Consider the following 20880-nt stretch of genomic DNA (forward strand, 5'->3'; position numbering starts at 1 on the left):
AACTTCACCTTCTGTGGGACATTTGCACACTATTAGCGCTCCGTTAGCCGGCCGCTTGTTTGTGAGGTTGCTACGGGCAGTTAAAAGGTTCAACTGCAAGTCAAAGCGAATGAAGTCGTTATCAAGATGCCGCTAATGGGTGCACGGCTGTTTTTAACCAGCAACAGGCCGCATGTGCACAAGTCTGAACAATGTGCGCGCTTCTAGGGTCAAGCCTTTGATATGCACTCCTTACATGCCAAAAGATTAGGTACATGAAATGTTCAGTTTATGCTGGAACAACTGTGTGATTAAATATATTCAACCAAAGCTGAATATCACAACTTTCATGAAGGCAAGATATACTACAGGACGGCTATAATACAATACATTAATTTTCATCAGTGTGCTTAATGATCTGGCAAGTGAGTGTGTATGCACTGATCAAGCATAACATTACGACCACATTCCTAATATTGTGTACGTCTCCCCTGTGCCTCCAAAACAGTTGTGACTCATCAGAGAATGGACATGGGCCTTCTGAGGGTGTCCTGTGGTGTCTGGCAACAGGATGTTGTTAGTGGGGGCCTTTGGGTCCTATGGGTTGAGGGGAGGGGGCCTCTGTGGATCATCCCACAGATATTTAATCAGTTTGGGATCTAGTGAATTTGGAGGCCAGGTCAACATCTTCTGTTTTTCATGTTTTTTGAGATGTTCCTAAACCATTTTTGTGTTGTCCCTGTGCCAGGCTGCATCCTGCTGGGGGTGTCATTGCTATGGGGTGGAGGTGCCTGGTCTGGTCTAAGTGGGTGCTACACGAATGCCAGGTCCAGAAGTTTCCCAGCAGAACACTGAATTGTCACAAGATGATCAATGTTGTGTACTTCCTGTCAAGGGTTTTAATGTGGTGGCTGATCTGTGTACACTGGTACTTTTCAGGGTGGCATGCATCTTCATTTCTTGAAACTAAAGTCAGTTTGGGGGTACGTTATCAATTATTTCGCCAAAGACACAACATCAACATGCTTCGTTTTACAAATCTAAATCCGGTCTGTCCATCACGACCATTATGAACTAAATTACAGTCAGAGAGGCATTCTCTTAAGGTACTAGCTATCAGAAAAGCAACAATGCATCTACCAGCTTAAACCCTTAAACAACTCTTGAAGCCCCTACAATGTGTGCATTGAAATTGGGATAGTTTCAAAATTAAAAATACTAAGATCTTTTTATGATTTTATAATTCAACAGACACTTTCCTGTGTCATCCACCATGTCCCTCTTTGTCTATTGTCTATACTGAACGGTGGATCAGTACATGTCCTCCTGACATGTTAATCCTCCATCTGGTGACATCAATACACTCACAAACCCACACTGTAACCCACATTGAAAGTGCATATGGACTTCATTAACACTTGTTCAAGAACATACCATATGGCCAAAATGCACAATTTAATGGTTAAGGAATTTGGGCATGTCATGTCTTAATGATAACTCTCAGACTAAAACATTACTAACTTCACAGTTGTACTGTTTAGAAGCATAGACGATTTTTGAAACAATAAATTGGTATTTATAAAAGAAGAGTGTGCACACCTCATACATGACTCCAACCAAATAAAGTTTTCTTAAAATATGTGCAGGTGATATGAATAGGTTGACATGAAAACACAAGGTAAGGCTTGCTAGCTTACAGTAATGATTAAAATATCACTGATGATGGGTCACACGTGATGAATTTGTGGTGCAGGTCATGTAAATAGACTTAGCCTTTTATAGTCACACATAATGACAGCTGTTTTTGTGGTGTAGAACAGCACCATCACAAACACTACCCCTTTGTCGTGTTTCTCACAGACAGGTCCAAAGAGTGGCTTTGCAGTTGTATCAATATGCAAACAGATATTCCAGGGCATTCCTGCACCTACTTAAAATGTATTATTGCACTGGAATTAAAAGGCAGAGAAAACAATGCATACATGCATTATACCTGCTCATGTTTTTTTAGATTCACAACTAATGTATGTTTTGTGTGTACTGACAGAGTTTATGCATCTGACACCTTTTTATGAAAAACTACTCCATGACTGTGAACGTCTGAGACATCAAACTAGTTATTGTCTAATATATACAGCGAATGCATGAATAGTCTTTTTGACTGTTGAAGGTTGCAAGTGTATGATCAAACCATTTACTAAGATAAGACTAGCACAAACAACACAAGATGTTAGCAATGCAACACTTCAAATATGCACATTACACAAGCAATTGCAGCAATAATGTTGCATTTCTGGCCCGAAGCTGCAAAATGAACTGCTTCAGGACTTTACTACATAAAGTTTCATTTATTTTGTTGTGTCAGAAAACAGAAGGTGTTGACAAGGCCTCCAAATTCACTAGATATCTGTAGGAAGCGACAAAATCCTTTACCTCCACCTTTAAAAACTAAATGATCCAATGTATAACAAAGAGTACATTCCTACTTTTCTTAGTTATGTGGAATCCAATTGAAACGTTAACATGTTTTGTTTCTAGAAAAGCTAGTACCTCGCCTATCAAACTGTCTCACATTTTGCTCCATGACTTCTCTGCAACAAACTTCAGGAGTCACACACGCTCAGACGTTCATACCGTGCCGAGCCAAGTGACACACTTCCAGCTGAAAACATGGCAACATCATGTGTCGGTGTCATATAAACTGTCTAAACACAGTGTCCCATTTCCCTCCGAGCACCAATGAATGGCCCAGCTGGTAATTAGGGTTTGTTTGGCTGATTGAGCCGTGTCATGTTAGAGGTGGAGCAGAGAGCCAGACATTTCTACAGCCTGCGTAATAACAAGCCAAGTCTGCCCTTAAATGACATCTGGCTAACACATAAGCATTTTTGACTAAGCGTCTGCATATATATATATATATATATATATATATATACATACACAGTATCTGTATGCGTACTTCTGTCACCAAGTTTATGTACCTTTTAAAAGTACTTACTCAAGGGACACTTTGTGGTTTTCAAGCCTATGCTGCAGCAGAGTTTGCGTGTTTGTGCATGTGTACAGGCATCGGTCTGAAAGTGACTACATGTGTACTTGCTGCATAGACCAGTTTGACACCCACAAACAGGATGGTGTGTTGCTATAAATTAGCAGCAGTGGCGATGTGTGAAACCTGTGTTCTAGATGAATAATTACACAAGTTGTACGATTGTATATTGCAACATCTGCAGGAGACAACTGACAAAACTGTACGTGTAACATTGTGGAACTAGAGATTTCACAGTTGAAATTCAACCAAGATTTGTGATTCTAACTCAACAACAAGGCAGCACAATATCATCAGAATACTGCATTTGCAAAAGTTATGTTTTTAAAGGACCAGTTTGTAGTATTAGATGGGATCCATAAGCAGTAATGGAGTACATTCATAATTATGTTTTCATCAGAACATAATCACCAGTTCCTACAAATCATTTTGTTTTCGCCTTAGGCCCAGGCACACCTAATCCACATAAAAGAACTTGTAGCAACAAGGGCCAACTAGGACGCCCCATCACGTCGCTTCTGTATCTAAATATGGACGAAGCGTCCCCACTTCCTTGCATTGGTCAAACTGACGCTATTTTACCGGGGATACAGGCAGCGCCATCTTGCGAATTTAGAGCCAGAGTATGTGCAGTGCTTCCTCTAGACTCAGTTGCGTTTTCGTTTAATTATTACTGCGCTCTGCTCTACCTCCACCAGTTACAAGGAAATTTTGGATTATCTACCTAAAATGATCTAAAAATGTATTTGACCTCTTCCCATTTGGCCCAAGTCCCATCCACTAACAAGGAGGGGGTGGAGCTTATGACCTATACTGCAGCCAGTCACCAGGGGGAGCTCTACTTGCTTTGCCCTCACTTTTGGGGAGCAGTTCTGTCGTTCATCTTTATTCAGTCAAATAGCAAACTGTATATTTGAATGTTCAGAAGAGATGAAGATGAAAAATTAGCTGGCCTCTTTAATTTGTCATCTTCTTACTTTCGTCACATCCTCTTCTTGCGTACTGGTTCCCTAAGCTTAACTGCCATCTCTTTCACCTGACGTGTTCCGACACCGCTTAAACATTTTGGCCAACTGTCGGCTTGGTGTGTCACAACCTTTATAATAATAAGCCCCTCATGTCTAGTGACAGAGTGACCCCTCTTTCGCGGAGTCAGCCTTATCATATCCAGTCTGCAGGGGCATGTGCCAGCTCTGAGCAGCATGGATGGCACGATGTGCAAGATGTCAGAAGACTTTTTGAAATCTCTAGCACGATTTAGTAACTGTTAAAAGTTCCCGGAGAGTGACGCATCCTCTAAATGCCCTGTGAAGAAGAGGAGATGTCAAGGTGTGCCAAGAGATACAGCGCACGAGATGAACAGCGCAGAAGAGGACCGCTCCAAAAGCACACAATGCTGTAGAGCACGGGTATGAAAACATTAACTAGGAAGATTTGCTGACTTGCTCTTTGTCGGGCAGCACACTGCTACAATGGAACAGAACGAGGAAATGATTTCCTCTCACCCTAACCTCAGTGAATAACGTCAGGCTGTTTGATTTCTAGATGTCACGAACGGACAAAAGCCGTCTTTATAGCTGCACATCAGCTGACCAGGGCTTTGTGGTGACAGAGGACTGAGCTTGTTAACTTTTAAAGGTACAGCTGATAACTTAACAGGGGTGCAAAGTTCAGGTTATCTAAAAGCCCAATCAAACCTGAAGCTTTCCAGGATTTGTCCAATCTGAATGTGATTGGTGTAAATAATACACTGAAAAAGAACAATTGTCGTGTATCCTATTTGAGGCCTGCCGACTTCCACGATCTGCTGATTCACTGGGCGGCCACATCTGTTGTTGTGTTGTTTAGCCACCAGTGGCTATTTGCTAACTTGCCAGCCGCTGCAACAGATCCAGGCACTTAAGATACTGATGATGGTGTCTTTACTGGCGTTAATTCTGAGCTAAGAGCCCTCTGATCAATGAATCCCTCCGGAGACAAGCTCGAGTTGGCTCCCATCTAGGAGCACTGATGCCTGGCGTTACTCCAGGTGCTCCTTTGGTCCTGCTACCAGAGGTCCATCCACCCGTGCCTTTGACTTCTTTTAAATCTTTTGGCGAAGATCATGTGAACAGCAGCTCAGAGGTTCATACCACTTGCCTACAATGAGTGAAATCCCTACATTACATATTTCCTTCACTGGATATCAATTAGTTTTGTTTTTTTCTTCTTGTTGGAGACAGGGTTAAGACGTCTCCAAAGTGGGTTATGATTCTGGTCAAGGTGATGTTCAGTCATCCGTATTGTTTTGTTTAAGGACGCCGTCACAAATCACATCGTCCTAATCAGAACCGCCTCTGCTGGGTTGATGAGAGTTTTTATTCAAATAGATATTTTTTAGAGTAGAACAGCTTGTAAAGATTTAACATTGTGTAAGCACTCAGACATGACCTGTACAAATATACACCAATCAGGCATAACATTATGACCACCTTCCTGATATTGTGTAGGTCTCCCTCGTGCCTCCAAAACAGTTGTGATTCATCAGGAGAATGGACATGGGCCTTCTGAGGGTGTCCTGTGGTGTCTGGTAACAGGATGTTGTTAGTGGGGGACTTTGGGTCCTAAAGCGTTTTTGCGTGTGTGTGCCTGTGTCAGGCTGCATCCTGCTGGGGATGACTGCTGCCATCAAGGAGTGTCATTGCTATGGGGTGGGGGTGCCTGGTCCTGTCTAGGTGGGTGCTACATGTCTAAGTGACATCCACGTGAATGAATGCCAGGTCCAAATGTTTCCCAGCAGAATGTTGAATTGTCACAAGATGGTCAATGTTATTCACTTCTCCTGTCAGTGGTTTTAATGTTGTGGCTGATCAGTGTATACTTTTGTAACCTATCCTCACCTTCCCTATGGTCACAGTTCGTGTGTATACCACAGCAAAGACAGCCAAATGTTTGAATACTTGCCGGCTGTGACTTTAAACTTCATGTATGACATAAAATTATTTGATTTTATTATTATTATTTTATAATCCAGCCCTGCTCCCATAATACCTTTATTTCTATACTGCTCTGGTATCCTCTTCTCCAGTTTTTCATTCATGAGATCACACGTGAAAAAAACAAATCGATTATTCTGCCATTTGCAACTGCTATTCCACAGCATCCGGTGGCTCAGCATTAAACACAAACGCCAGCGCTCATCAGCGTGGATGAGGCACACTCTGAACGCCTCATAATGTGAGATGATGGGAACAAATGTGCCGACAGCTTGAGAGGACACCATGCACTGCTCAGCATTCACCCGCCTGCCTTCTGTTATATGTGTCTTATCAGTAAGACACACACACACACACACACACACACACACACACACAGAGACCAGTGGTGAGGTTTTCATATGACTCCAGTGAGGTCAAGTCAAGTCACTTTAGGTCAGACTTCCAGGGCGGCAGGTATCTCTTCCAAACACATCCTGGACGCATCTCAACTTTCTCATTCTGCCCAAACACACATGCACCAAAATGAGATTATTTATTTGCAATAGACACCGTTTCCAACTTACTTTTCAGAGCCTGGATCAGCGCCTTGCCGTCCTTGATCAGCTCCTTGATGAACTTGTTGGTCTTGTCCAGCTCCAGTTCGTGAGACTTGAGCCTCTCCCTGAACTGTGGGCTGTCCAGGTAGCAGTCGCTGAACTCCAGGGCAGGTAGTCCCATGATGCTGCACCGACACCGGCCAAGACACAACCTGGACGACCCCGGCTGAGAGCTCCCAACAGGAGGAGGGGGCGAAGGTGAAGAGGAAGAGGAGGAGGAGGAGGAAGGAGGAGGAAGGAGGGAGAAAACCTGTGCTGCTACTGCTGTTGCTGCTGCTGCTGCTGCTGCTGCTACAACTGCTGCAAATGATGGGAAATCCAATTACAAGATGTAAACAACAGGGCGGAGGTGTATCCTGGAGGAATGACTACCTGCATAACCTTCTTCTTTAAAACTTCACAGGACCGAGAGGAGACCAGGCAGCACAGCAGCAACCCGACACCAATTAAAACAGGATAAAAAAAAAAAGAGTCAAAGCAGGAATAAGTGGGCTTCAGAGAACAGCCGTCCACTTGCTCAGGTAAAGCCGGTGCTGCATTCCTCTCGACCAACTCATTCTGGACCGGACAGAGTCCAAACCTTGGCGAGGAAGGAGGGAGAGAGGGAGAGGGAGGGAGGCAAGCAGGCTAAATAAAAAAAACCTAAACTCGTAAATGCGGTGTCTTCCCTGGGCGGTTTTAAATGCAATGCTCTCTCCTTAGCCCCGCTCAGCTCAGCGCCGCAGCCCGTAATCAACCTACCCCGACACGGATAATACCCTGATTGACGTCTGCCTCAGCCAATCAGATGGCCGGACTAGGGGCGCTGACCCTTTGAGGGGGCGTGTTTTTGACTTGCTTGTAGGGCAAAGAGAGGATGGAAAACGAAGAGGGCTCACCGTTTCTACAACTGCTGGTGATGACCCTGAAAGAGTTGGAGCTGAACTTCTCAAACTAATTCATGTTGCATTTTCAATACTGTCACATTAAAAAATAATATAAATAACAATAAATAAGTACATCGGCCTATTTGTCACTTTTTTAAAATTTACATGATAGCATAGCATTAGCATTAGAGAAACAGACTTGAAACTAGAAAAGAAATCTTTATAACAACCTCAATAAAGATCTGTTTACACAAATGTGTATCAAGCCAATCAACTAATCATTTTGCTACTTAGCAATACACACATACGATCAGCCACAACATTAAAACCACCGACAGGAGAAGTAAATAAAACTGATCATCTTGTGACAGTACAATGTTCTGCCGGGAAACTTTTGGACCTGACGGTCATTCATTCATGTGGATGTTACTTAGACATGTAGCACCCACCTAGACCAGACCAGGCACCCCAACCCCATAGCCATGACACTCATTCATGGCAGCAGCCATCCCTAGCAGGATGCATCCTGACACAAAAAAAAACATAAAAAACAGCATAAGGTGTTGTCCTGGCCTCCAAATTCACTAGATCCCAAACTGATCAAGTATCTGTGGGATGATCCACAGAGGTCCCTCCCCTCAACCCATAGGACCCAAAGGCCCCCACTGACAACATCTTGTTGCCAGACACCACAGGGCACCATCAGAAGGCCCATGTCTATTATCTGATGAGTCACAAGTGTTTGGGAGGCACAGCGGAGACCTACACACTAGGAAGGTGGTCATAATGTTATGCCTAATCGGTCACAAGTTTACATTTTTTCTTAAGTAGTCATCAGTATGTCTATACCCATGTCCCAAATGCAGGGAATTTCCTCTTCTGTTGCAAACTGGGCAACTCATCACATAGGCTTATTCATAGTTTCCAAAAATGTCAGTTTCAGGGTGGCACGAGAGTCACGCGGTCATCAGCAACGTCTCTGTGGTCCATGCCGTGATAAACATGAATATCTGTAGAAACATAAGGACGGAAGCGCTGAACATAAATATCTATCTATAATTAGGAGGAGAACAAATAATGGGATAACATACAGCTAAAGAGTTCCTGGTCAGATATGAACGAGACTTAAGTGGTATAATAGACGGCCCAGGCCCTTTTTGTAAACGTATTACACGTATATATCACAGAATATACTGAAAAAATTACTAAAGTTGCTAATCAACAATCTAAAACCAAAGCTTGATACCAGACTTGATCCATGATACTGAGTGTCCCATTCTCTTAAATTATTCAGGGACTTTAAGGCGAGACTCAAAGATCAACAGAGGAGGAAGCATCTCATAGCAAACAGCAAGTGTACAAGAAGACAAAGTGTCTCCAAGTTGTTTTTCGTTACCAACTTCATGAGCCAGCACCAGAACCCTGTTAAATAATTCCAAATTTGTTCAGTTTCGTGAAACACACAGAGCGCATCTTTACGTTGGAATCACTTTGAGTGTGGCATGTTGACATTCATTGAATTAAATTATCAATTTTAACATAATGATAATTAAGGTCTCCCTCAAAATAAAAATAATGAATGAAGCTGTAGATGCAATAACTTGTGGAGAAGTAAGTGTGCTTACCAGTGAAGATATACAAACACAGGGTGTATATACAAACATAGGGCCAAATTTAAGAGCTAATTTTATTTCTATGAATGAAAAATATTTTAGCAACAGGCATTCAAAGTTAAACAAGTGGGACCTTGCACCTAAGAAACAACAACATGCTTATATGGAGACGTAATAATAATAATTATTATTGTTTTAAATTGTTGAGTATAACATCTTCCCAACTATAGACGATCTTTGCCCACAGCCTTCCCTGCAGCCTGGTTGGTGGGAGGAGACGCTGATGTCATCTCAACCAGAGCGGGGAATTTCTGTGTAGAGGTGCCTGCTCCGGCGCGATCATCTCTGGCGCCCCCTTCTGGCAGGACGATGTACTGGAAAAAAATTGGTATAATTGCCCCCAACTAGAACGGTATAAACATAGGCTTCTACACCAAATTTTACACTCTTTATTGGGGCTTATTTATTTTACTTTTATGTTATTTTACCTCTGTGCCTTTTGTTGATGTTTAGAGAGTAGCCACAACACAAATCCATCACTGCTGTGCATAATGACAATAAAGTTAATTCATTAATTCATTTATAAATTGAGGTGTAAATCATTCATTCATTTTCTATACCCGGTAATTCCTGTTAAGAGCCTATCCCAGCTGTCATCGGACAAGAGGCAGGGGTACACCCTGTACAGGTCGCCAGTCCATCGCAGGGCTAACACAGAGAGACAGACAACCATTCATACTCACACGCCCACGCAGACACAAGGAGAACATGAACACTCCACACAGAAGGGCCAGCCAGTCCATGGATTCAAACCGGTGACCTTCTCGCTGTGAGGCATCAGTGCTAACCACCTCACCACTGTGCCACCCAAGGTGCAAGAATAAAAATTAATGGTAGGGAAATTCACACAACCTTCTTTGGATGTTTAAATGTGGCTTCAACATTATTTGATATACCAGTGCTTTTCCTGTCTGCTGCCATAGAGGCCTTTTTTTAAAATCCTGGTGTATCAATGCACACTACTACAACCCAGTGATTGGATGCAAAAGCCCCAAACTATTTATTTTCTCCAAGAAGACGACGGGGTGATTTGAGTTAAAAAAGGAAAAGTCCAGTTCATATTTGAGCTGACCTGATAACCAGCCTGTTAGTGACAGTGCCACCTCCATTCAGATCTAATGCTTTTCAAACAGTGCGTGCCAGTGACACATTTGTTCGCCTGCGGTTCACGTGTGAAAAAGGGCACCGATTTAGAAGCGCCACTTCCTCTGCCAAAAGCAGATCGAGGCGTCTGGTCGCTCGCTCATTTCTCCATCTGCCACAGCGTGGTGTACACAGATTTGCCATTTGCAGGAAGTCGCCTGTTGTTTCCGTGCAAAAGATGCAGGAGGAGGCCGTAGCTCAGGAACCAGAAGCAACCGGTTTGTAGTCAGGTGCACGTGATGAACACAAACACGTTCAGCATTGTCCCAAATTACAAGAGTTGTGACGTAAATGTGATTTGTTCTAGCTGCTGTTTGTTCCAGCGTCTTGAAACAACACATCTGGATTTACTCTTGCTAACTGTAAAATGTCATGCAGGTTATATCTTGGATTATTTCAGGGTCATATAGAGCAACAGAGAAACAATCTCAATAATCAGAGAACTAATTTTATAAACTAATAATAATATTAATCCTATACACCGATCAGCCATAACATTATGACCCATCAGAGAATGGACATGGGCCTTCTGAGTGTGTCCTGTGGTGAATGTTGTTAGTGGGGGGCCTTCGAGGGGAGGGGCCTCTGTGGATCATCCCACAGATACTTGATCAGTTTGGGATCTGGTGAATTTGGAGGCCAGGTCAACACCTCATGCTGTTTTCATGTTTTTTTTTTTTGAGTTGTTCCTAAACTGTTTCTGTGTGTGTGTGTGTCCTGCTGGGGATGGCTGCTGACATCAAGGAGTGTCATTGCAATGGGGTGGGGGTGCCTGGTCTGGTCTAGGTGGGTGCTACATGTCTAAGTAACATCCACACAAATGAATGCCAGGTCCTGAAGTTTCCCAGCAGAACACTGGATTGTCACAAGATGGTCAGTGTTGTTTCCTGTCATAATGTTGTGGCTGATCGGTGTATTCTTATAATGGAGGAAACCCAAACTGACAAAGGAGACAAACTAGGAAATGTCACATGTCACACTCGCAACGTTAGAAACTGGCTGGTGAACAAATGACAGCGTTTCTTTTTTATTATCCAGCCAACGTGCCATTTGAATTTCACACTTTTTTTTTTTGTGGGAGTTTGTGATCAGTTTTCACAAAACCTTGACCTATTCTGCCATCTCCTGGTTGAAAGAGATAAGGAAAACAGGCTCAGTGCTCATGGATAAGATGAGAGAAAAGTGTCGTCACATTTATTTATTTATTTTCGCTGCACATTCCCTTCATAGTTTTTTTTCTCACGCTGAGAATGGCTGAGTGGTTTTTAAAATACCGATGTACTGCAGAAGATGAATTATGGAGGGACGTGCATCCATTAAGAAGGATAAAAGGCGAACCACTGTGAATAATTCACCCGGCCTGTACATCACGGCTCTTTATTGTCATTCAAGTGTGCAAAAATAGATTCTTGGAAGCCATTCTCACGTGAGACGTGTCAAAATCCAACATTCATGAGGCTTTCTAATGCATCTTCCAGAATTATAACTTATAAACTGATTTTTTTGTTCAAGTACCACCTTTCGCTGGAATCATGACTCACATCACTGTACCTGCCTTCTTTAGAAATGAGAAGCATGAGAAGTCCTGTAATCCTATATGGGATATGCAGCTGAGCAGAAACCTGGCTCAGACTGCAAAGGATCCTGGCTTTATGTAAGATTAATTCTGGGAACTGAAGTCATTCCCTGAAGTCATTCCCAACGAAATGTCGTTTGCATTGCGTTGCTCACCAGTGTCTCCAGGAGGACACGGCTATGGGAATGTATCAGCGCCCAGTCAGACGGGCGGCCTCAAACATTTCCGGGATCTGGTCGGCCCCCATGGCCTGGACACTTGCGTCACTCCGTCTCGGCCCGTCTCCCTCCTTCCCCTCTCCACTCGAGGCACGCTGGTAATTTTAGTCCTGACGTTGGCCTGTTAAAATGAGTCCTCTGACGTTGGCAGAGGGGGTGGTGAGGTGAGGGAAGGGGGGGGGGGGGGATGGATGGAGTACAAATACATTCTTTAAAGCCTCTAAAGTCCATACGCATCTCTGGTGGAGAAAAGAGTGAGAAGGTTTGCCACAAGTAAGAAGAAGAAGAAGAAGAAGAAGGAGAAGAAGAGGACATGCTGGCTCACCCGGGGCAGTGTCATATGACTTTCTCACAGGTAGGTGACAGACTCATTACATTAGAGGAGTCTTGTTAGTTTGTGTGGGAGTCTAACTTTTGTGATCTTTGCTGCTAGAACAATTTAAACTGCTTTACAGTGACTGAGCACGGCTTAAAATAAACACTTATTATTGCCTTTATTTAACCAGGAAAACAGTCCCGTTAAGATTAAACTTTTTTTGGGGTGGAGAGTCCTGAGGATTAAAAAAACACACGAGACAATCCAGATTACAGACGTACAGTGTATTACAGGCATTCCACATTTAAGAAGTCAAACAACAAAGGTCAATCAGGGGCATTATGAATAAATCAAAAACATCTAGCTCCCTAATATTTAATGAATTCTGCAACAGATTCCAGGGAGAAGAAGGAGCTGCATATCTGAACGTCCTATTTCACAATTCGATATGGATTTCAGGGAGAGATAGATAAGGCAAACAAGATATAAAAATGATGTAATAGAAGGCACACAGATGGCTACAATCCAAAACAAAACAGATAAGAGGGAATAAATACTGATTAAAATGTTCTGAACTGAGCCAGAGAGGTATAGGTTTTAATATCTGGTGCAGAGATATCAAAACTTTTAGAGCAAACCCACTTGTAGCCGTGCTTTATGTCTGTTTGGCTTCCCTCAACTGTTTATATCCCCTGTATAACTTTACTTTAGCTCGGACGTCATCCAAATGCACACACAGGTTCAGTCTCACCTCCCACTCATGGACTTTTGACGTCATCCCCTCTGTGTCCGAAGGTCCCAGAATCCAGTCTGGAACCAACAAATAACCCCGCTAGCCTCCTCTCCAAGTCTAGTACTTAGGAAAACTGACCGTGAGTGGGTAGGCCTTACATTCCTCTCCTGGCTTTCACTTTCCTTCTCCCACTCTCATTTCCCCTCTTCACTGTGTTTCTTCCAAGGAATTCCAGATGTGGGCTCGCTTTGCTCTAGCGGCTATACCTCTGGGTCTCAAATGATAACAAAGACCAGAGCTGTTACCGTACCGACGCTGACTGGGGCCGGCACGGCTTTTTCCATTTCACAGGACAGACTTCGTGACAGCTACTGCTGCTATGGGATCACTACTCGCCAAGGTTATAGAGACTACACTGACACCGTGGCTTTAGAATTGGCTTGATTTGGGTTTTTTGGATCAGATTTGGAGGAAGCGAAGAGTTCACGGGTAAGGCAGACAGGGGAAGGTCGGATGCTAGCTCCACAAGTGGAAAGATTTCCAGCATGTGGCTGCTGGTGATTTGTTTGACAATTGAATGCAGGGTGTTAATACAAACCAATGCTTCAAACAGTGTGAGGAGAAAGGCTACAGCATTCCTCTGGAGGAGATTACAGTCTCGTGTTAATGGGTTACGTCCGCTTTCTATTTCTCCTCTCTTTCACTTGCTGCCACTTTGCGACATAAAACTATCGCTGCACATGTCTCGGTCAGTTATTGTGTCCACATGCTCTTTATTTTGTTATGTGGCTTTGCACTGATTCCAGGTGCAACGTTACGTCACCATCACCATCAATGATTTATTTTCGCAAAGAAAAAAAGCTGAAGTGATGCGGAGTCAGAAAACAAGTTGGGTCATGTATCTGCTCTTCCTGGCCTCCATCCAGGTGATTCCTGGCCGGCTTAATCACTTCATAAAGAAACGTGTGTCAAACAGAGACGCAGACAGGGGGAGAAGGAAGGGACATTAGAAGGCTGGAGGAGGGTTTCTAGTCCTCAACCTCCTGTTTACCTCTCGTGTCTCAGACACAGTCCAGGTGACATGGACAGTGAACATAGTGGATCTCCTCTGTCGTTGCAGACGGGACATCACTCCTCCGCTTCATCCACGCCTCAAACTCTCTGCAGAATGTCCGAGGGAGACGTCACGGTGCTGCCGTTCGGACCTGCGTCTCTGGACCTCTCCAGCCACGAGCAACGGACACTGACCAGGCTCTACAGTCTGAACGGAGGATACCACCTGAGGATTTCACCAGACGGAACTGTGAGTGGAGGGAGGCAGGAAGATGACCCTTATGGTGAGAAACAAAAACATCTGTCGGGGTTTGAGGCTGTAAAAGACTTTTAGGAGAGTTGACTGGAGCTTTAGTTGAAAGTTTTAACTTAATAATAAAGTAATGATAAAATACAAAAGATCGACTCAGTATGTTTTAGTTAGAAGTCATCTGGACTTACTGAACAGACTGAAAGTATTTGAACTTAGGAGTCGCGGTAAAGCTGCCCAGAGATGTGGGTTTGCGATCATAAATTCTTGCCCTGTGTACACATTTGGACGACTAGCGTCTGGTTTCCCTGAAAACAAAACGCTGGGCAAATATTTGTTTTCGGGAAGTGGTTGTTACATTGAGTTTAAATCTTCCAATTTAACCTTGAAGAGGAAAAAATAAAGTCACGTGGCTACGTCATGTGTCGTAATGTTTGCTTGCAGACATCCTGAGGCTGAAGGCTGTGAGCGTTGGAGTGGTGGTCATCAAAGGTGAGAGGACCGGACGCTACCTGGCCATGAACAAAAATGGACGTCTCTACGGATCTGTGAGTTGGTTTTCTTTTTATATTTCCTCACATGTAGTAAATTGATATAAAATCATGTCACAAATGTTCCCACACTGTTATCTCGTCTTAACTATTACCTAATAGACATTTTTATCCAAAGCTGTGATTATCACAATTTCAAAACACTGGAAAATCACAGAGTTTGCACACAGTTTTGGCACAATATAAACAACTGTGAGTAAGAATTTGTCATTGGGAATTAACAATGAAGAGATGAGCAACAGATGCATTTAAGGAATTACAGATTTAACATGTAGATTCGATTCTGCTCAGTTGTTTAGGCAACTTTCTTCTGCTTGTTCTTTCCCTCATGATTTTTATTGATGTTCGTGTCTCAGCAAGCACTGAACGATGAGTGTTACTTCCTGGAGAAGTACGAGGAGAACCACTACAACACATATCGCTCTCAGAAGTACAGCTGGTATGTTGCCTTGAAGAGGAACGGCCAGCCCAAAGCGGGACCCGACACCCACCAGGGTCAGAAGGCCATCTATTTCCTGCCTAGGTCCGCGGGGAGCACGTAAACCAAGATGGCACCAGGAGCGGCAATCTTTTTAATGCACATTATTAGTTCACTGTTATGCTGGACAACGTATCATGAGGTCACTTTAAATCAACGCTTAACGCCGTGTTACAGTTATCCCGAGCTCTGTCTCCATGTTAATAATGCTTGTTCGAACCCACTGTTCCTCTTCCTGCAGACAGAAGCTATGTGGAGGATCAGTGCATGGTGTCAGGTTTGATAAATATGTGTTCACTTTGAAATACCACAGCTGGGGGGAAGCCAAAGAAAGGCTTTTACACAAAAATAGTTTTACGATTGATCATGTCTGGTACAAAGGAAACCAGCGAAGCAATGAAAATAAAAAAGGCCGACCATCTGGAGCGAATTCAGACCAAAGGAATGAACGTTTTTCTTAAAGTTCCCAGTACAGAAGGATAATTCTAACGAATATAAAATTGTATTAGGAAGATCTGCAGGAGCTGATATCATATTTGTGCTAGGTGAGCCATGACGACACTGAAACCTTTGTTGTAGTGATTTTGTTTTTGCGTGCACATGGTCTGCTGACAGTCCTCAAGACAAATGTGAAGACTTAGGTTTTGGTTGATTTTCAGAAGAGAAAAAAAAATGATTACATGTTTCCGGTTAAGCAGTGCCTGAACCACATTTATATTTCTGTTTTCTTTCACAAGGGTAAAATATCACAGTTTCATGATACACATACATATATATAATATATATATAATAAAATAAAACCTTTTATTTTACTGTAATATTATGCTAGGTTAAATTACTATTGTGAATATTTATTTATTAAGGTTTGTCGCTAGAAGCATTTAATTTTACTCAAAACTGTAACAGAAAATTCACAGTGATGTATGTAAAAGGTAACTTGGTCACCTTTTCACAAAGTAATACATATTGTATTCAGCCTATTTACGTGTATGAAATAAATCTGCATTATTATCAATAAATAAATGTTTAATTTACTCCGCTTTACGTCTTAGTTCTTTCAAAAAAATCAATCAAGTGTCCAGTGTGCCTGTTCTGTGTTTTTATGTTAGGCCACAAGAGGGCAGCATTGCTTTAGGTTCTGTGGCGTTTTCACTCCTAGGGGAATTAAAAGCTCCACTGATTTTGTCTTGGGTTTTATTATCTGTGCATGCTCAAACGTAAACCGTGAATGCAACAGGTAAATTCAAGAAACCGCACGAGGCTGCTGTGAATTGCACGTGTTTAGTCAGCTGCAGAGGCTGCATAAGGGTTATGACAACACATTAACCGTCCGACAGGATGTGACAGCAGATCGGCGTAAAAGAAAACATCTGAAAAAGGAATTGCAGAAACAGTGTACATTATGACAAGGAGGGGAAGAAAAAAATCACCCCATGAAGAATGATGTACTATAACTGATGAGATCTGGCACAAAGAGAGCTTCCTTTCTTATCTTTGCCTAAATAAAACACTATCACATAATACCAAAATTAGTAGTATTTGGATTCTTAGTCACAGTTTGTGCACACTGTAAAAAGTTTCTAGGTTTGATGCAACCGGATTGAAGGATCTAGTGTCCTTTGCCGGTTGCTGTTTTCCATCTGAAACTACTGCAGCCATGAATCCTGTGACAGCTGACAGCAGCACAACACAAACACAGAAGGCCCCTCCACTCACCCCGATCAAGTATTTTCACCACATTTCTGAAAGCGACGGCATTCTTCATCTAATCCACGCCTAATGTGTAACGGCTGAAACAGAACATGGCCTGAAACGCCGTGCCAGGAAAGGAAAAAAAAAAAAAAACACACTGGAACGCAGGTTTAAAGTGTTTTTGGGAGGGCTGGAGCTGATTCATGCCTCCCCAACAATTTCTATATTATTGTGGGATTTAAATGGAGCTGGCGGGGGAATATTACAGTAGGATTATTACTTATCCAAGTAGCAGGCGTGTGACAAATTACTATTTCAAATTGAGCAATAGTTCTAGACTTCCCCACTTTAAAAAATATTTTCTGCAAATGTCAGATCAGAGCTGAATAAACTACTCCCTATCCCACTTTCCGTCCCCTGATTTGTTTTTCAGGGCAATTTTACATTCTCAGTTGATGTATTAACAGTATTTGACTTGCAAGTGCGTCAGCTATAATATTACTGTATAAATACCTCCAGTCTGCTGCACTTCTGAGGGAAACCCTGCACATTTTACTCCACTGCACCCATGCATATTCACAATTGCAGCTAGTTTGCACGTTAGAATCTCTCCGAAAAGATATAATTTCCATACATTTTTGCATTTAAACTAAGATCAGTTGTTTAGCTACAAAAAAAGATTACTGCTTAATCAGTTTATTTGTACCACAGTTGAGATTTAACCCCGTGACTGTCTAAAAGAACGTGTGAGGAAACAACCAATTAATGATTAAAGTAGCTTTAATTTCCTTTTAATAACAAAGGAGACATTTGTCTTTAATTGCAAATGTGTTTTCGTGACCTTTGGCGTGCAAAAATAGAGTAGAAAAACAAACAGGTAGGCCTCTTTTACTCCTGGACACTGACCGGACACATAGCTGTTGATCTACAAACACTGACTATTACACAACCCGTGACCTCTCATTTACAGGAGTGTGTATGTCCTTCTTTCCACCAGGCCACCCTATGAAGCACACACACATACACACACGCACACACACAGAACATCACACACACACATGAACCTGGTTGGCCACTGGCCTGCAGGGCTGTGCAGGGCAGGAAGGGAATCATTCACTGTAAACTGAACAAGGACTGGCTTCCTCTGGGAGTCCCCTAGCCTGACAGCAGCCAAGATCCTTGCAACACAAACCACTCTAGCAGACACAGACACACACACACACACACACACACACATGCACACAATCAACACGTACACACCCTGGAACTGGGACACATTCTCTCATCTGTTACTCGTCTCTCTTTTCTCAGTTCTGTCTTTCTTTGCGCTCCCTTCCTGCCTGTCTCTCAACTTCAAGTTTCCTCCGACCTCCATCTCTGGCTTTTTGCTTTCTTCTTTTATTTTCTGCAAACATTTCTTTGTTCTTTCCTTTATTTGTTTTACTATTCCAGCAGCTCTTTAACTTTGACTTGCCAACATCAAAAAAGCTCTTGGAATTGCATGATTACAGATTTATACATTTAGATGAGGGGTAATTTTCGGAGCTTCGTTTTCGGCGCAATGCCTCTTTAAAGCATATTTAAGCATTTGAGAAATCTTGCCCATTAAGGCTCTTTTAGGGCACTGCGAGACATAGACACTGTAACTTATGCACATAGCCAACGTCGGTGTGAGCCATTTATACTTGTGCGCCCGTCAGTCTGGCTCGCTCTTTAACAACGCCGCCCAAACGCTCGTCGGCGCTGTGTCTTGTTTGCCAGTCGGCGACTGAAACTTTCAACAAAATTTTGCCGACACGAGTCATGCGAATGTCCGCATCTCCGAACCTCCTCAGTTAACCTTACCGATCCTTTATTGATCCAAAACAATCTATTTAAAAATTGCGGAGATGGAGAAGCAGCCAGAAAAACTAAAGCAGAAACACGCTACTACCAAGCGGACCAATCATAGCTCTTGTAGTCTGCGTCGCCGCGACACGTGGTTACATTTCTGGGGAGTTGCACATCAGCTACGGCGCTAGGCTCTGCTAAGGCTCTGCGTAGGGGCCTGTGAAGCCTCTACGCCAACTTAAAGCAGAAGTATAAACCGCCTTTTACATTGGGTCAGTTACAGCGCTAGGGTCTGCGCTGTTGCTGCAGCTTTTGCATAAACCTAACACAATTAGTGACCCATTTCTTAGGAGCCCCCGTGGTTGCTGTGCTCTACCCATCTGTGCTCTCCCTTCATTCTCATCCTGTTCAGGTGGCCTCATAATGGAAACAGGGACGCTTTGTCAGTGTTACTGTATGCATGCTGTTCCTTTCACCTTTCTCCTACACACAAGCACCCACTCACGCTCACGCACCAACAGGAGCGGAAACATAGGATGCATATCCGTCAGCTGATCCAACGGGAAATGCTGACACCGGTCCCCCTCATCTGCTACTGCTCTCTGAGACAAGAGGAGGGAGACAGAGCAAGAGCGGCGAGAGAGAGAGAGCGAGAAACCAGGGGGGACAGTGAAAGCGAGAGGGAGCATTTTGACAACCCAGAGAATCGCCCGGATGCTTGTGGTTTGCCCTACAGCAACTGTTTTCCTAATAGATGCTTTGTGCTGGATAGACACATTCTGAGGGGCTCCAAACATGCAGCCTTCCCTCAGAGAGAGAGAGAGAGAGAGAGAGAGAGAGAGAGAGAGAGAGAGAGAGAGAGACTCAGCATTTGTCAACCAACAAACTCACACAGCAAAGAGAAACTGACACAGTTGTTCTTTGGCTGATGAAAGAAGCGAGTCCTGAGAGATTGTCACCTTTAGATAATCTCTGTGTCGTTTCACGGCGGCTCGTGGCCAAAGTTCCTGCACTCTTTTGGCAAAACGAAGAGAAAAATGCGCCAAAAGTAACTCAACACTTGTTCAGTGGAGCTCTAAGCTTCCAACGCGATGAAGGGCTGAGTTTATCAAAGCTGCACGTGATGTTTTAACCTCTCACTGATCGCTGGTGGTGTTCGTGTAAGTGGTTATGGTTCCCCGAATGACCGAATCAAAGCATTTGCAGACCAGAGCTGCAGATGAACGTAACAACCAACACGTTTATTCAGGTTTATTGGCTGGCACCGGTGACAAGATAATGCAAGTGACATTTAAATTAGGTGAGACTATGAAGGTTTTATTTATTTTACAATGTGCACAATGAGAGAAACGTGAGTCTCGGCTGATTAGACCCAACTGCGACGTCACCGTGACAATGGCGGTGGAGATCTGGGCGGGTTGAGGAGCGGAGCCTGATGTGAAGACTGGACGTGAACAAGGTAGAGGAGGATGGTCACGGCAATTCAGATCTGAAATGACAGCTGATAGCAACAGAGGACAATGATCATGTTCAGAAATAGCAACGCTAAAGACTGATTGGACTTACTCTAAGCTTTACGTGCTAGTTTCTTAGGTAGGGAGTAGTTCAAGGAGTAGTTTATTCTTTGAACCGTATTAAATGTGTTTGTGAGTTTGAGAAGTGCCTGGAAGGCTAGTTATTTCCTCCTGCATGCTAGGCCTTAGAGCTAACTTCATAATACAGTGGTACCAGTTGTTCTATCTAAATATTGGCAAAGAAGAAGATAAGCTTATCTCCCCGAGTTGTAAAACTTCTTTTAAACATAATATCTGGTTTTGTATTATATGGAAGCTTCAGTGTCTCAGATGATGAAGTAAAATGTTATCTGCAAGAATTCAGGGTTCCTGAAAATGCGACAGG

At 43.1% G+C, this 20880-nt stretch overlaps 2 protein-coding genes across 3 annotated transcripts in view; one reads left to right on the plus strand and one right to left on the minus strand.

Annotated features, from left to right (window-relative positions):
• Positions 1-7385, minus strand: part of LOC311502912 (rho GTPase-activating protein 26-like) — a 75222-nt gene extending 67837 nt beyond the window's left edge. The window contains exons 1-2 of one of the 2 annotated variants that reach the window (XM_084565358.1): positions 6975-7385; positions 6570-6902 (exon numbers count right to left, since the gene is read on the minus strand). In XM_084565358.1, coding sequence (XP_084421484.1) covers positions 6570-6723 — 154 coding nt within the window. In that variant the 5' untranslated portion in view covers positions 6724-6902; positions 6975-7385. Of the gene's footprint in view, positions 1-6569 lie in introns of both variants that reach the window. The other variant, XM_084565357.1, reaches the window with a different exon arrangement.
• A 4884-nt stretch (positions 7386-12269) lies between these two features.
• On the plus strand, positions 12270-15587 carry LOC311502045 (putative fibroblast growth factor 1). The gene is made up of 4 exons (XM_084564158.1): positions 12270-12433; positions 14248-14464; positions 14875-14978; positions 15338-15587. Exons 1-4 carry the CDS (start codon positions 12392-12394, stop codon positions 15521-15523), a joined length of 549 nt encoding a protein of 182 aa, XP_084420284.1. The 5' UTR covers positions 12270-12391; the 3' UTR covers positions 15524-15587.
• Positions 15588-20880: the final 5293 nt, after the last annotated feature.

Source organism: Chelon labrosus (genome assembly GCF_963514085.1).
Source record: "Chelon labrosus genome assembly, chromosome: 17".
Taxonomy (NCBI): Eukaryota; Metazoa; Chordata; class Actinopteri; order Mugiliformes; family Mugilidae; genus Chelon; species Chelon labrosus.